This window comes from Myzus persicae, unplaced genomic scaffold, assembly GCF_001856785.1.
Source record: "Myzus persicae strain clone G006 unplaced genomic scaffold, MPER_G0061.0, whole genome shotgun sequence".
Classification (NCBI taxonomy): domain Eukaryota; kingdom Metazoa; phylum Arthropoda; class Insecta; order Hemiptera; family Aphididae; genus Myzus; species Myzus persicae.
In genome coordinates, this window is record NW_019101136.1 from 1 (window position 1) to 17907 (window position 17907).

The 17907-nt window shown below is 32.4% G+C and overlaps 2 protein-coding genes across 3 annotated transcripts; both read right to left on the reverse strand.

Annotated features, from left to right (window-relative positions):
• Positions 1-324: 324 nt before the first annotated feature.
• LOC111027907 (membrane-bound alkaline phosphatase-like) lies at positions 325-10580 on the reverse strand. 2 transcript variants are annotated; one of them, XM_022306406.1, is made up of 9 exons: positions 10335-10580; positions 7753-7803; positions 6475-6707; positions 5357-5568; positions 3101-3230; positions 2836-3019; positions 2085-2257; positions 846-1101; positions 325-705 (listed from the first exon to the last, which is right to left on the reverse strand). In XM_022306406.1, exons 1-9 carry the CDS (start codon positions 10549-10551, stop codon positions 512-514), a joined length of 1650 nt encoding a protein of 549 aa, XP_022162098.1. In that variant the 5' UTR covers positions 10552-10580; the 3' UTR covers positions 325-511. The 2 variants fall into 2 exon arrangements, with proteins under 2 accessions (XP_022162098.1, XP_022162101.1); XM_022306409.1 differs by lacking the exon at positions 10335-10580 and adding an exon at positions 7870-8093 and having other exon boundaries at positions 512-705.
• A 3415-nt stretch (positions 10581-13995) lies between these two features.
• On the reverse strand, positions 13996-17147 carry LOC111027900 (protein hairy). The gene is made up of 3 exons (XM_022306397.1): positions 16691-17147; positions 15024-15119; positions 13996-14950 (listed from the first exon to the last, which is right to left on the reverse strand). The coding sequence occupies exons 1-3, from the start codon at positions 16790-16792 to the stop codon at positions 14297-14299; spliced, it is 852 nt and encodes a 283-aa protein (XP_022162089.1). The 5' UTR covers positions 16793-17147; the 3' UTR covers positions 13996-14296.
• Between the last annotated feature and the right edge of the window lie 760 nt (positions 17148-17907).

Here is a 17907-nt window from a genome sequence, read left to right on the forward strand (position 1 = left end):
ATTATTAATATTAATATTATGCTAGAACTAATACCTTAAATTTAAATTAATATTCATGCTGAAGTACCTCCGATGGGAGGTCTCTTCATTCAGTCTCTTCTGTCTATTTTTTGTTTATGTTATTATCAATTAAGCTTATTGTTCAATATTGTAACAGATAGCGTAATAAATAAAATTTTGTTAAAAAAAATAAAAAAAAAAAAACTACTTGTTAAGTACTATTTTACTATTTTACTATTTTTATTTTGTAAGTAGGTAGTACTTTTTGTAGTGTATAAGTGATCAATGATTGCAACTTTGCAAGGTCAAAACAAATAAATAATATAATTTAAGCCGTAAAGTAATATTTTAACGAAAACAGTCATCTTAAAATGAGCACCAATATGTACAAAAATTAACAAATCATCACAGTAACGACCAACAGCAATATTACACAAAATCACTATACAATCAATATTGTAAAATGCTGATTACTGCATTTAATAATTAATAAACAACTAATATTAAATTATTATCTATCTGAGCACTTTCCTTTGCTGGGACCTATGCAGGACGCGTATGACATGATCAGAGGCAGTACGTTCTGTTCGAAGCTCCCGACGAACAGATGGGCCCACGGGCCTCGAGCCCACACGGCCACATCTTCTCCGCCGTGTGTTTCCAGGGACATGGGCACCAACGACGGGTAAAGATCGAATTTATCACCTACACAGTTCGAAAATGTCGAAGGGAAAAAGAAAAACATAATGTATTTTAATCGTGGTATGTAAAGTGCCGCTGGGCACGGGTACCTATATATTGTATATATAGGCGGTGGAGTACACCGAAATTAACTTTTCACTTACCGTACTTGGACGGCTGTTTCTGGTACTTGTGGAACTTGGCAGACGGGCCGTTAGCGTAACTCAAAATGGAGTAACTTTCGCCGCCGCGGTCTACACGCTCGACGATCTTGTCTTCCCTGGACGGATATCCGTTTATGGTCATCGTGTGCGAATGGTCCGACGTAACCACGACCAACGTGTCTTCTGGATCGGTTACGGTGTCGGCTACGTCCACAGCCCGAGAAAAAGCAATCGTCTCGCTTAGCGCCATGTGTGCCTAATAGAAAGTACACCGCTTATTATAGTGTTGTATTTTAAATCAAAATCCAAATTATAAGGTACATATTCGGCTATACCTACCTACCTATCTAATAATTTTTTTTAAAGCAAACAAAAGTTGACATATATTAAAAAATACCTAATGAATATAGCTTAGAGCAATATAATATAGGTAAAACTACCGTGTATAATGTCGAATCGTCTAAGTTCTAATCTACCTATGTTATTACATATATAATAATCTACCTATACTATCTATATCTGTATATATATATATAGACATATAGTTATACATAATATTAAAAAGGTAAAATTTGTGGCGACTGCTTGGTAATCTCGGTAACTACTGAAGATTGAACCGATTCTAAAAAATATGATTTTACTAATAGATGCACCATGCCCAAATAACACAGTCCATAGACTTTAATTACGCAGTATACCACGAAATTAAACTCCTAAATGTTGGCTTACAAATTAAATTTGTTTCGGTCAACAAAAATAGGAATGTTTTGTCTATATATAGGGGGGTTATCAGTGGAGAACTTAGAACTGAATTTTGTGGGAGGGGGAATGGAGGACTTATTATATTGTGTACTAAGAATTAATTATTGTCATGCAATGATAAATTGGTAATTACTAATTAATAGTTGGAATTTATTTATATTTAGACGCATGATGAGACGTGGATGAAAGTTGGTAAGTATGTGTGTTTTCTAGGAAAAAAACATTATGTACCTAATATTATTATGTGCTTGAGAGCTGTTTTTTTTTAAAGTTACCCATATGCCCGGGTGTTAACCCCCTCTATTAAAAATTGAAATTACACCACTGCTTTTGACTCTGATGGAGTCCGTTAAATGTTAATGTCATATAATTACTAATTTATATAAAGACATACTGCAGGATAGGCGCTGTAAATAATTGTGAGTCTTTCGGACGAATAAATCGACTGTACCCGTGTGAAGTATCAAATGCTCTTACCAAATTTTGATGATGCGCGTGATCTATTCTGCCGCCCTCGACAAATAATACGTATCCGTTTTCGTTCTTCCTCAACACCTCGATAGCTGCCATAGTCATTTCGCTGAGTGATGGCTCATCTCTCTCCACTTCCTTGGTGCCCGTGTAAGACATATGGCTCATGGAGAAAAGACCTTAAATTATTATTATAAAAATTTCAATTATTCATATGAGGTATATTATTGGCAACAGTCTACATCAAATGAAGTATTTTAAGCTTATTCAAATTATAAAGCAAATTAAAAGTGTACAGGTAGGTCTTAGGTATACCAGGCGTAGGTACGACCTTAAAGTCGTACTACTATTAAAAAATAAAAAGTTAAATATTAATTCAAATTGTTTAAATTGTTTGTTATATTTGAAAATAAAAAAGAAGTATATTGGGTAGAAAAAACTTAAGTCCCACATAGTCAATTTTAGGATTGCACGCATCTTCAATTTTGTAAAAACAAATGATACTTCTTGAAATAATGAGAGTATTGTAACATCACAATATGTGTAATATGTAATATACATAAACAACACACAATGTTGTTAAAAATACTTTTCAAAAGTATTTCAAATAGGTATTTAAATACTTCAATTAAAAAGTTGTCAACACATATAAATATATAATATTTATACATCACCCGCCACAGCAAAAAAAAAGTCGTATCTCTATTTTTGCAATTATATAGGAGCAGTACGCTAGTACTATAAAGTAGTTAGTCACCCAAAAGTTTGTCCACGTCTTTTAGATTCACATCCGACAGTTCCGTTTTGTTTTTCACATATTCGTACATTTGGTGGTTCTTCATCATGCGCACTTTCCACTCAGCGATCAGGTCTCGGCCGTCCTCTCGATTGCCGTTCATATTTTTCGGTAGGAACTCTTGTCGACCTCCACCAAGGATTACCTGAAAACCATAACAAACATAATAATTCAAAATATCGGATAATCCTATTATTTCGTCTAAAAAATTGTTTTGTTTTTGTACATCCAACTCAATTCCGGGAGATTGAGTCACCAGCTGTTGAGCAATGTCCAAACAATCGTCCGGCGCGCTGCTTTCCCATCCTCTGTTTGCTGAATGAGCGTAACCGCCAGCCGGCGACGCGTGCGTTACTCTGTGGATAAAAAAAACAATCATATCGAGAATGAGGGATATGAAATCTAAACCAAAATAATTATAATTAAGACTCTATCGCTTATATGGGTCGAAAAATGTTTACTATGTATGTTGCAGGTTTTGAATATAATTTATCTAAATTCCAATATTATTATTTATTACTAACATTTAACGTTAACAATCATTCACATAATATAATAAATATGTATACATTGTAAATAGTGATTCACTGCAATTATGATCATTCCCATTTTTCTTTTAATAATATATTTATTCAAATTCTGATTTTTAGAAATTGTAAGGACCATCTTTTCAATAAAGATCTATATTTCAATAGCTTACATAATTTAAGGAGTATTCTGTGGGCTGTGGTAATATAAAGAATAAACTTTTTTTCCAAATTTCAACGAAATTATATAACTTGCTTTTTAATTGTTCGAATATAGATTAATTGTTAAAATATATCAACTATTTCGAAAAAAGCATTTGAATAATAATTTACAGGTAGAAAGGGGTGATTCTAATTTGAAAAAAAAAGTATGTATGTATAGTCGCACAGAACATAGGAAAATCGTAATTCGTAAATCGTATAAAATAATCAGATGTTTAAGGTATGTCATAATATGGATAGTATATCGGCTACTCACTAGATTAGGTACTGTTGAAGTCTTGGGGTCGTGTTTTCTTAAGATTTTTTAAGGAATAAAGTCTAAATGATTGTAATTATAATGAAAGTATAATTTAAGTTATAAGAAATCGTATTATCTTTAGAGAAATGTTTTAATGTTTGAAGTCGTATGTCTATATTATATTATATTACGAGTATAATGATGCAGGTACCTATCTGTTTTTTAACTTCTCCGACTAAACAAAAATGAGCTAATTGAACATCCCGGAATTGCAATATTAGACAGCTTCTGGTAATAATTATAGTTGGTAAAGTATTAAGTATATAGTACACGCGAGGACTGGGGACGCAGGGGGTGTATCTCTCGCGTATACTATAATACCCATCTATTATGTTGCATTGTTGCAGTGTTATTAAATAATAAACTTGTACCATATAGATGTATCTTCTTATGGATCAATAATAAAGAGTTTATATTATATTAACTCATTAATGGACCACTAATATAAAATATATAACATAATATAATAGAATAATACGTATTATAATCTTATATTGCTTAGAATAATAACGGTTATAACTTATAAGTATACCGTATAATTATTAGTTATAAATGTACTTTTTTCCTGGTGGGTGGTCTTTCATCTGGTTATTAAATCAAAAAATGTTTATCCCTCCCTTTATTTTAAAATTTAGGCATTGTGAAACCGGTCTGGGTCTTATTTTGGCAAAAACAAAATTCAATCAAAAAAGAAAGATGCATAATTATATACAATTATTTATAAATATAATTCAATTAAAATGTGTTTATGTTTGCGTCGACATTGTTTGTCATGACTTCACTAGAGCTTAAGTATTATTTTATAACCTCAAAAATACAATCTATACATGTACGATTTATAGTTAAAAATAATACATAAATTGATTTATGCAAATGTATCCATTATTTTTTATGATCTTTATTTATTGGCTATCGCATATTTTATTCTGCATAATATATACCTATCAAACCTATTTATAGCCTTATAGGTATTAACATAAATTTCAATAGGTATAGGGCATAGGCTATAGTTCACTTGGCCTAAACATTTTCACACTAATACTCAATTAAATTGATAAAACTAATATAATTGATACTGCGTATATAAATATATGATTTTTACTTTTTCGATCCTCTTCTAGAATCCAATTATACAAGTATACAGGCACGTATACGGGGTGGCTGGGGGTTCAACCCCTCCCGAAAATTAATAGTTGTGTAATTTATTGATATCAATCATCGATAACTACAATAACTGGTCAGTGACAATTTGTTTATGAACTCCCCTGAAAATTTTTTTTGTGTACGTGCCTGCAGGTATACCTATGTCCTATACATGTTTATCGTACAATATATACCTAATCAGGTACATGTGATATTGAAATATAAGTATATAACACACGTACCTATTTATTCAGTAAACATATATGCAATATATTTATTTTCAGAGACTCACCTCGTGGTAGTGACGATCCCAGTAGACTTTCCAGCCATCTGAGCCCACCGCAATATCGAGTCGACTTGGTTCTTGGAGTCTAACGATGCTTTGCAGTCATTTTCCCGGACGGCGCCAGACACGCCTAACGTGCCCGAGTTCGCCTTGACGCCAGTCATGTAAGCAGTCGAAGAGCAAGCCGAATCGGCCACTTGTTTGTCGACACAATACGTCTATATGTATGTATATAATATATGTACATGCATGTATATATTTATGGAAACACAGAAATGCACACATGCAAAAATATAATATTAAACAATTCTCGAATAGAAGCTTGTCACAACAAAGAATGGTAGGTATAACATAATATACAAGAGACGGCAGATTGAGGCGTCATCGTCTGAAGAAAAGCAGAGGCTTTGGCAGGATGGTGGAGACGATTCTAGGGCAGAAGGAGGTTGTAGAGCGCAACGGGCAGGCAAGAGGTGGACGGGTAGAGTGTATAATATATAAATTTAAAGATCTTGGAATCTTATACATTATTAATACTATACTTATTCTTTCGATGTCGTCATGTCGACTAGGTATCGCATAAATGTGTTACCGGTGGTATAGATATTTAAAATATTTGCAGGGATTTATTATTTTTACTTTACCTTAGCTATCTATACACTAGAGTCTAGAACTGGGGTCAACAATTGGTTTTTAAAGGGGCTCAGATATGATTTGAAAACATTTTGTTGGACAAGTTATTCTGGGTCTACACAAACAGATAATAAAGAAAAAAAAATCAGCATTTAAGTAAAATATTTTTGGTGGCCATTTATTTTGTTTCCGCGGGCCGCCTACTCCTACCATGGTCTAGAATATAGCATTATGGTGGTATATAGTTTGGAACGTTTGGTATTCTTATATAATTACAAAATCAAAGACCTGCAGTTGTACAGGCTTGATCGTGTTCAAAACAGATTCCTCTCCCACGTAGGTACCTAATTTATTATACCTGTGTTGACCCGTGTCCTTAAAATCGATCATTCGAGCTACGACTATACTCACTCATCTTTAGTCCTTTGGAGATTCGGACGTAAACGAAGAAAAAATAATACATATTATTGTACATATAATGTATAACGTACCCTGACCAATCCGGTGTACGGGAAGTTTTCAAACGTCAGGGATGCATTACCGTCCGGGAACGCTCTGCCGGATGACTGTTCCATGTGCACTCTGGCTGCGGTCACCGTTGCTATAGACATGCCGTCCCCTAAGAAGAACACTATGTTCTTCGCCCGACCGACGATCGGGTTCTCTAACTCTTTGAGCCGACGACCCAGGTCGGTCATGCCCCGGTTCATCCAAAAGTTTGCATCTATATCGGTAGGTGTATTACGATAGTGTTGTGCCAAATATTTATTAATGGAATATAATATAGGTATACCTATAGGTATCTTTAGTATTCGATAATGCAAGTGATATAAGATAATTATATTATATTTTAAACTAATACTATACTGTTAACATTTTGTAAATATATTGAATATTGTATATACATGTTATAATATTTATATTGTATTATGTGCATTATGGATTGTGATGTGAACGCATATATAGACATCACTATACATTATTATACACAACTGTATATTACTATATTATACTTAGTAGTTGGTACCTATATCGACATCTAGCAGGATGAGCGTTGTTTCAGTTTTTAAATAGGCATATGCTGAGTTATAGGTACAATGATAAATGAAATATTATTTATTTTTATTAGGTATATTATATATACGAGCAATAGGTTTTTTCATTAAATTTAAGTTGTATAAGGATATGGCTGTAAGAAATATGCCAGTCTTTTATTTTATTATAGATTACGTCTTAGTGTCTTACTGAATTACTGCCACAGATTCTGGGGGGGGGGGGGGTATGTGTGCTTCGGTACCCCCTTCCCGCTGTCGTTTAAGCCACCAATAACATAAATATGTATGATAAATTAAGTAATCAAAAATAGAAAGGTATAACAAATTTTTTTTTGAGCGCTCCCTGCTGTTAAAATGGTCCGAATCAGCGCCTGCTACAGTAACATACCTATGTTTGAAATGATGATCATTAATAGATATTTATATGATTTATTTGTTAATAACTGTAATAATATGATATTTTACACAAAACTACAAAAGTATAACTGTATACGTATAAATCTAAATAATATCTAGTGTAACTTATTTAATAGAGCGACCCTGCGATGCTGGCAGCAGTAGAGATTAATACATGAAAGAATTTTTTATTTGAATGTTTGTATAGTTACTGCGAACATAATTATTGTAAGATAATTATGCGATCAGGAGCAGTAAAATTTTTAATAATTATCATACAATGTCCAAAAAATGGTCTTTTCGAGTATTCGCACTTACCGTATTCTCGTGTCTGCAGTAGAGGTCGTCCCTTGTCCGCGAAATAATCATCTGGAAAATCAAATAGAACCAATTGATGCGAAACGCCCATCAATGCCGATGTGGGTAGTTACCTACCTATGCCTATGTCGTAATCGTATGCCAATCGATATGTAACGATTGACCCCTAATGCAGTCATGGGTGCAAAATCATAGGCGGTATTATAGGACCGTATCAAGAAATGAAAATTACTGGGTAGACTTTGATTCCGACGACCTCGCTGCCGTCAAAATGCGATAATCACACGGGAAACGGAATTAAGGGGAACTCATTGAACACTATAGGTAGGTATGTCTAGAGTGCAAAGAACTGCAGTTTACATAGATAGGTACTGTATTGTACAACTAAATATTTAAATTTGCTAATGAAAGTAAAATATTCTAAGGCGTATTACCTATTAATAGTAGTACTATACCTGAACAAATTATGAAATATTTGAATAAACTTATTCAGACAAGTAAAAATTAAAATTACCATTTCATATAAATGGTAAAATTTTCAAACTTTATAATTTATTAACGAGAGGACACGTCCGCATATAATGTTGTCTGCTTGTATCCTTCGTATGAACGTGCCACATAGCAAATTAGTGTTCAGCAATTTCAATTTTGTGACATAAGATTTATTAATACCAATAGAGTGAATTTACCTATCATCAAACTTAAAGTTAAGAACATTATCTGTATTTTGTATGGGTAATTTACAATATTTTTAGTTTAAGCGAGTTACATGACTTAGTAATTGTAATATTTTACACACCTATATTCATATATTGCTTAGAATTTTAAAAACTGTAAAAAGATCAAGATAAAGCACAGATAATGTTCTTACCTTTAAGTTTGATAATAGGTTAATTCATTCTTGTATAAAAACTTATGACACAAAATTGGAACTGCTGAACGTAAATGTTGGTATATTATGCGTTGGTATGACGCAGACAAAACAGGACGTCCTTTTAATAAATGTGTGAATATTACATAAATTACCTAAAAACTGTAATGTGATACTTCTAAGTTAAAAGTTAGAATTTAGAACTGTAAATAGCTTATCATTTAACTAAAATCCTAGACAAAGAACGACTAGATATAAAATACCATATTACGTACTATACGGAATTCATCAATAGTGTGAACACTATAATGGTGAATTTATGCAAACGTGAAGTTTAACCACAACAGTTAATTATAAAAATAATAATTCCAATATGTATGTAATAGATACAATACACACAATATTCATAATTTCAAAAAAATAAATGTTTAATTTCATTTATAGCAAAATAATAATCTGAACTTCTGTTATTCATTATTTTTAAATGATATATTTAAATAAAATGTGTATAATATTATATATTGCACTAATAAATGACCAGAATTCAACAAGGATATGATAAGTATTTATTCCCGAAGCCCAAATATATCTAGTAAAATATAGATAGTAATATAATGTCATTGAACGTTAGACTTAGAATAAAACATTATCACTCGAGTTTCGAACATAACCAAAAAAACGTTATACAGATAATATGCTCTTGAAAATATATTAGAAGTACACTAAAAATCCCTAAAAAATTGTCCTAACGGTTAACAAGATTTATGTTTCTTAAACTTAATTTTTAATTTCGAACAAAATATAATAAAAGTTGATATTTAAAAAATAATAAAAATAAATTTATTCCGTTTTTGCAGTGGTGTAAGAGTTTTTATAAAACACTTTTGTACCTTTTCCTTACAAAAATATTCATAGCAAAACATGCACTTTAAATAATACATAATATTGTGCTTCAACAAATTCAAAAATGTGAAAACTGAATTATAATTCCAACCCAGGATTAAAAAACCAACACCGAAACACGTAGGTGGTAGGTATAACTGGTATAAAGCACATGAAGATAAGTGGGTTTATCGTGTATCTATGACAATTTGATAAAATCGGAATTTTGATTCCTTCGTATGCCGTTTATCAGTATATTTTATTATAGGTGGGTATACTCATAGATAGGAATATGAAACCTGAATACAAAACTCGGTATATATGGCATAGGTGTAAAAGTATCTACTGTAATAATAATAATCACCCGAATAAACATTTTTTTATTAACTTCCGTTAGAAAACTGTTTAAGCAAGTATTACCACAATTGTTGTACGAGTACGATTATTAAATTAATATACAAATTGGAGAATCTTCATATCTACATATACTATATACAAAGCATATTACCCACGTCTCACTGCGCATAATATAATATGTCATATGAATGTCTACCTAACCGTAGATTATCAATGATAATATGTAATACATGTTTAAAATAACATAATATTTGTATGGACTCCTTATGTATTATAATATTAAAGTTAAAAGGTATCTGAGATTTTATTCAATAAATTGAAGACAAAAGTATTGAGGAACACTGCTAGTAAAACAGTAAAGTATTATCCCGCAATCATCAAACTATCATACGAATTTCAATTTTTTAACGAGGAAACCTTCAGTCATCTTAATAACAACTGGGTAAATTTTTTTCAAACAAAATAAACTTACTGATCGATGACTTGGGCTTTGAATATGGTTTCGTCCGAGCAACCGTGTGTTTGGTGTAAACAAATACGATAAGCAAAACTATTAGTAACGTAAAGTAAGAGGAAACCATGTTAACGTCTCTACGGAGACCTACGACAATATTTCTTGAAACTATAATCTGTCTGGCGTGTCCGGTGTAAACCGAATGACTGGGAAAACTCAAAACAGTATCGTACATTCGTACGCCATGTTGTCATTATCTGCAAATAGTAAACGGTTGTGAATGTATAATCGAAGGATTCATGTACAATTGGACACAAGGACTAGTTCACCGGTTTTATGATATTATTATTATGCATTTTTTTTACAACAATAATATTATAATAATTGTTGTTGTCTCGTATCAATTAATTATTTCAATATAATAACGTACGTTAATATTTATGTTGCTAGGTTATTCATTTTGTTTTGGTAACTTATGCAGACCACATTTATTAGTTATCACCATATTAATGTACCTACAAATATTTTGCGGTGGTTAATACTGTATAGGTAATATCTACAGCTATTTTATAATGAAAAAAATTGTTTAATTGAAGAGTTCGGTTGACGTGTCTTAATTAAGTAGGTACCTAATTAAAGGAAAATAATATGTTTTGTGGTCGCTTTCAAGTATATTGGTTTGGTTTTACCTAGGTCGAGTAAATGACAAAATAATTATTTTATGGCTATTCCAATTCACCGACTCTATTTTTCATACAGTGTATATTGTAATAATTAATATTTAGGTACGTTTATAAGTACCTTGTAGGAATCGGCCATAAACGATATTTTGTATATAGTTGTACACGTCTTGTACACCGCATCGCATTTAAATAGGTACTTACAACTGCTATTTAGAATTTTCTGTTGCGTCTGCTCAGTACTTATTGGCTTAACCACCAATTGGCTATTACATAAATGCAGGTGAAACCCAAAGAAATAAAACAACTTATAATATACATAAGTAAATTAAATTATACTTTGTCACATTGTGTGCCACCCGACGGTTCTTGGTAAAAAATATAAACAAGAATTATTTTTTGCATTATGCATCATTTAATTTATTGTTTGTAACCGTAGAATGAAGTAGAGTCAGCAGAGGGTTTGCACTACAACGTCAATGTTTAGCAGTGGTTCCCAATAGATGGTCAGCGCATCCGTGAAATCTCCTCCAGGACCCTGCCGGCTGCGAGTCCCTGTTCGGGAGTCCGAGCTCGACTGGACAATACACACGGCAAAGAATGTTTTCTTTATTTTCATGACTAAACAAGGTTGAAACTTGCGCAGAAAAAAAGTGGTCTCCTATCATATTAATTCTTAGTCCAGGACCCCTAATCCAGGGAACCGCTGGTTTAGCGTTTAATAAACTCAACTTGTAGATTAGGAAATTCTGTAGCGGAAAACGTTTTGCAGTACGAACGCCAACGTTTGAAACGTTGAGAGGTAGAAATTCGTGAGCTCTTGGTTTGGTGCGGTATGTTGTGTAACCGTGGTGTAAGACATGCAAAGTCGTGATAAGTCATTATAAATATGAATAGGTGATGAATAATATAGTAATAGCCATTAGCGATAATGGCAAAAGTATAAACAAATTTGACCACGGTTCTGGTTACTAGAACTAAACAGGCCAAAGCTGGATCATGGCGTTTGCAAACGTTTGCAGCTTCGTTTAGCAAACAGACCGTCCGAATTTCTCCGTTATCAAACGTTTGCAACGTTTAATTTCCGCTACAGAATTTCCTCAATGTTGGTATGTGGTCAATGTCTTGTCTATGGTCTCATGTACCTAATATGGTCTTATGGTCGCACACTACCTACTAGACTTCCACAACATGTATATTTTACACAAGGTAGATTTGTAAATTCTCTTTGATTTGGCCTTTGACTATACTATGAGATGACAAGTGTAAATGGCAGTATTGTACTTGTTCAAACGTATTCAAATGGGTCCTTTTTAAGTACTCAAATATGACGAGTTTTAAATACTTTTGAAAAAGTAATTTAAAAGTAGTATTTAATCTTTCTTATAACTATCTCAAATATTCTGTGTTTAAAATCGAATACTATTTTTTTCTAATTTTAAATAATATTTACTATTTCCATTTCAATCGGATTAAAATTACTTATAGGTATTATATTATTATAATAATATTGGAATGTACCAAGTTTTTGGAATTGTCGAAGCAGCCAAAAATAGACGGGCAGCGCCAAACAAAAATAACTAAAATCGTTTAAACATAATCGTTATTTATACGTCATTACGTGTCCAAAGTCGACAAAATTGGGACTTACCAACAGTGGCGGTCAAATTATTTTGTCATGATGGAGGTGGGTAAGTATGGCTGATTTTTATCATGCACTATTTGATTATAAAAAATATAATTTATGGTAATCAGATCTTCAACATTGAAAAAAAGGTCGAGGGGATCTATTGATTAAAAAAAGTTTATTTGATCCGCTATACTTAAATGATCGATGTCAATAACACATATTCAACACTTTCAATTTAACACCCACTATTAAATTTAATTAAACTTCCTAAAATTTAATGAAACTCAGTAGATATCAACAACACGACAGCCAACATTAAACATAGTAGTTACACAGCAGCGATAGGTATTAATAGCGGCCCATACATGATGAATATTATTGACTGTGTATTGGTTGTATTGATGGTACTTCAATAATATTGAAAATATCTAAATGGTTTTGATATTTATTGACATTAATAATATTGATCGTGTATAGGTTGCTAAAACACGCTTAAGTACAAAAACTTAATGTAGTTTCGATTGGTAACGTACCTATAATTTGTTTATTTTACTCATTCAAACGGTCTACTTTAGTATTTTACACGCTCAAACGCAAAATATGTAAACAGCCCAAACTGTAAATTTTCTGATAAAAAAGTTTAGGAAAAGGCTAGTCCAAATGACAGACTAGTAGACTACGTATGTTTATATATAGAGGATGTTCATATTTCATCTCAATAATTAAACACGTTTTTCTCATTTATAATAACATAATTGTATTTCTTAAACATCAAGAAAAATTACTTACAATATATTTCATATAATCGAATAACACAATATTAAAATAAAGAAACATGTAAATAACAGGTAAGCCCATTGAGATACAATCAAATGGAAGACAATGCAATTATTGCTGTAAATGTATCTTTTTTTCTTATCTAATTTAAGATTTATAATACAAAATACAAAATTACAATCTTATATAATTTAACAGAAACAAATAGTTTTACATTTCAAGTCATATAACTCAAAAGCCATACACTTCTATAAATATATTACATTCTTATTATTAAAGCTTTAAGCTAAGTATTTGATCTATAAAGAAAATGATTAAATATATAAATAAATACAAATTAAATTAACTTTTAATACAATTGATAAATAAAGCATAACCATGTAAGTAAATACGATTGAACAAAACAATTAAAATATAATTATTGAAATATTCATTAATCAAGAATAAACATGAATAAGAATTAACCGTTAAAACTGATAACTTAATATGTTGCACTAATGCCCGGCAATTTTAATATTTGATCTTGAAATTAAATCAACACAGTAATTGCACGAACCCTGTTTTCTTTCAATAACTTGGTGATTAGGTACTACTGTTGTACAATTATTGTTAAAAAACCCTTACAATTTAAAAGTCAAATGTTTATTGGGGATTTCTCAAACTATTATGCAGAAAAAAAAACATAAATATTATCTGTCTAATGGAATAGTTATGCGTTACCAGCCTTTACTTCTAATAAACAATTTCTAAAATTTAAAATGTATGGCACAAAGAAATATTTCGATGTAAGTTGGTGGATAAAAAATAATATATTTAGTACACATATTTTGAAGATAAAAATAAAAACACTTAATTAATGAGAGTATCCTGTTGAACCAGAAAATAAATTATTCCTACCATGGCCGCCAGGGCTGTTCCAAATCTGACTGTTCGTCATCTCGTCTGTGTTTGGTAACCAGTGCTAGGGGCAGTTCTGGTTGGCTGTATGTATCTGTACTATCTGTACTGCCCATTGAATAGCACGATGAAGGTCTATCGGGCATAGGCGACTCAGTATCAGAAGAATCAGATTGAGTGGATGGCGGTGTTGGTACAATCATGGAAAGGGGTGGTGGGGGCGGTGATGTTTCGGTAGATCTAGATGGCAAAACCAGAGCAATATCACCGTTGGATAGTCTTGTAGGAACAAATTGAACTCCACACGCTGAACCAGTGGTGCCCAATAGTATAGCGTTTTGGTTAGAGTCCAGATGTAATTGCAGATTTGATGTTTCTGGAGGTGTTGAAAGAATTTTTGGACTGTTATTACCACTTTCTTTATTAAAGTATGTGTTCAAGTGCTGCATGAGACGTTTACGAACATGAGGTTCAAGCCCGGGAAATCGGATTACTTCATTTGTACACTCTGTAAATCCAGCCTTGAATTTGTTGGCTACTGTAGACTCGGTAGCAGCAGATAAAGCTACATTATGCCTTTGCATAGATTCCAAGTGTTTTACAGTCATTTCCAATATATCTGCTTTTTCCAATTTTGAATGTCTAGCTGGCTATAAAATAAAATAAATAATTTAATATACTTGTATATTTTCATAATTTTTTGTTCTAACTATTTATACTTACGTCTTTTTTAGTTGCATCTAGGATCAAAGTCTTCAATTCGTTTAAGCAGTTATTTATTCGTGCTCTTCTTTTTTTCTCCATTATTGGTTTGTTGCTCTAGAAAACAAATTGGTACCTTAAGTTTATTTACATTCCAACAAGTCAGATAATTTAAGTCACTTTATTTAAACAGTTAAAATTCCTACGTCGTGGTTTATTTATAATTAGGTTAAAATATATTAAATCCCTCTGTCCCCTGGTTAAAAATACCAGTAAAATTAGGTTTATTACTTCTTGGGTGCATTAAAAATAGTTCAAGTTCTAATTGCGAACTACAAGAGTGCCGCATCCACAAAATGAATGTATATTATGGGGCACGTGTGTATAAGAAGCTGCCTATCCCTAACTCATTTTACGCGTCATAAAATAAAATATGACAGATCAGAATTTATAATTTTAATTGCAATATAGTATATTAGTATTTATTTATATATCCCACTCTGGCACCCTGGCCCCCCTCAAATAGTTGTATAAGTAATGTATAAAATATAAATTTAAATTATGTTGAGTAAATTGTAAATATTATGTTAGCTGTTAGGCAACTAAGTGTTACACTTGTGAAGCTATTAATAAACTGTCATTTACATTTTACGTCATTTTCTATTATGATATTGTAAATATATTCATTCTTCTTTCTTAAATATTTTTTTTAAAACATGGACTTAAAACACGAATTTAAATTTGAAAATAAATTAAAATAATATTAATTACGTTTATTGTTATACTATAAAAAGTAAAATATAGTGATATACTGATATATATGTTGACAGTTTTTCTTTGAGTGTGAGAACGATCCAACATTTAAATATTATGCAACAAAGGTATTTTTTGTTATTGGATTAATCTGAATTTATATAATTCATTATCATTAAAAATGTTAGATAATGTATTGTAAAAAAGTAATTTATAACAAAATATGTTAGAAAATAAGTATAGTTGGTAAAATATTTAAATATCAATATATGAACTTTGAAAACTTTAAATTAGTAGCAAAAATGAAAATAATAAAATAATAATATAATTTTTATCAAAATATAATTTATTCACAAAAACGAATTCTTGTTTAAACTAATAAGCTTTTCTATGGTAATTGTTATTGTAGTTATTAGATAGTCATTATTAGGTAGGTACTTAAATTATTACTTAAATATTATTGTTTTTGACAATTATTCTAATGTCTGATAATATGTATTTAATCCTGACAACCCCGCAGTTTATTGAAGTCCAATCACATTATGGCATATATGTATTAAAAAAATCAAAATTTAAAAAAATATCCAACTAGTACAATCATTTTTAACGTTTTAAAATATTTAGAATACAAAATATTAATAGTAAAAAAGTTTCAAATAGGCATAAATTATTATGATGTGTTTCGAGTAGGGACTTCTTACACACCACCCATCATCTGTAAACTTACCAAACCGGTAAGTATCTGTCCAATTATAATACATTACCCATACTATACGAACAAAGTAAAAAAATAATTTTTTTTCTTATATTCAACAACCGAAAACCCAAAAGCACAATCGCGGTGTGTATTTATGATTTAATATCTGTTTAACGTAACGCATATTATGTAATTTTTCTACAGTTAAAATATTATTTTAAATTGTATTCCAACTCACCCTTCGATTGTTTTCGTTTATTTTCTTTTGGCTGCAGACGTCGGTGGCCAGAGGTGAGCGCTGCGACTGCAGCGGATCGTCGTCCACCACTCCGGAAGTCATGGTTTTGTATTTTTCTTCTTCAAAAAAAAAAACCGGGTATTTAAAAAACAATGGCGACGATAAACGACAAAAACGGACAAATTAAAAAACGACCAGTTGCAAATGCGATCGGTGCGGAACACAAAGTTTGCAGACGTCGGTACTGCGAGTGTACTACTCTCAAGCGCGCGCGCGTGTACACGAGACGGACAAACGGAGGACCACCGGGAGGCGACGCGTGTCGGTGCGAGCTGCTGCCGAAGAGTGGACGCGACGCGGTCGTCACTTGGCGCTTCCGTGCCGAAAACCAGCGGAATGAAGACGGTCGCGCGCGCGTTCGAACACGCACACGCGCACGCACACACACGCACACGCGCGCAACACATGCACGCGCGCCACACCACACGCATACATCAAACGCGCGCGAGCCACGGGGCGGGCACACGCACAGGTGCTATCGCGGGACGACCGACCGCCGCCGCCGCCGCCGTCGTGGTGGGGGGACCTGTTGCTCGTGACCGTCGCGCGACCCGTCTCCGCATCCGAAGAGCAGCTCGCCGCTGCACCCCACCCCCTCCTCCCCACGCGTGGTGAGTTATTTACTTGTTATTATTGTTTATTTATTGTTATCATCGTCATTATTGTTGTTATTACTTGTTGCCCACCATCGTACCACTGCAAATACGACGGTACGATGTACGCGACTATGACGGATAAATAAGGCGAAACGCAAATATTCCGCGGACGGGGATAATATTGTTGTTTGCTTAGGATTTCCGTTTGTCACCGCGTCCAAACACACCACGGTCCCCCATCGTGTCGTTTTGTTCGTTTATTTTATTGTTATTATTTAATTATTATTCCAACATGCCTGTTATTATTTTTTTAAGCTATTCTCTCGGACACCGGAAGGGATAATACTGTTATGGCAAGGAGGGATGTTTGAACACGACTATTTACTATAATAAATATCAAACAAGTATATACCTATTCACGGTTTACGAATTTCCATCTATCGTTTATTCTACACATATAAAACCGCTTTCATCCCTTCCTTTTGCTATGCATTATCGGCTTGTATTGCTCATACAGCCTGTTCTACCAAACCTAATTATTATTATTTATTTTCTACACGT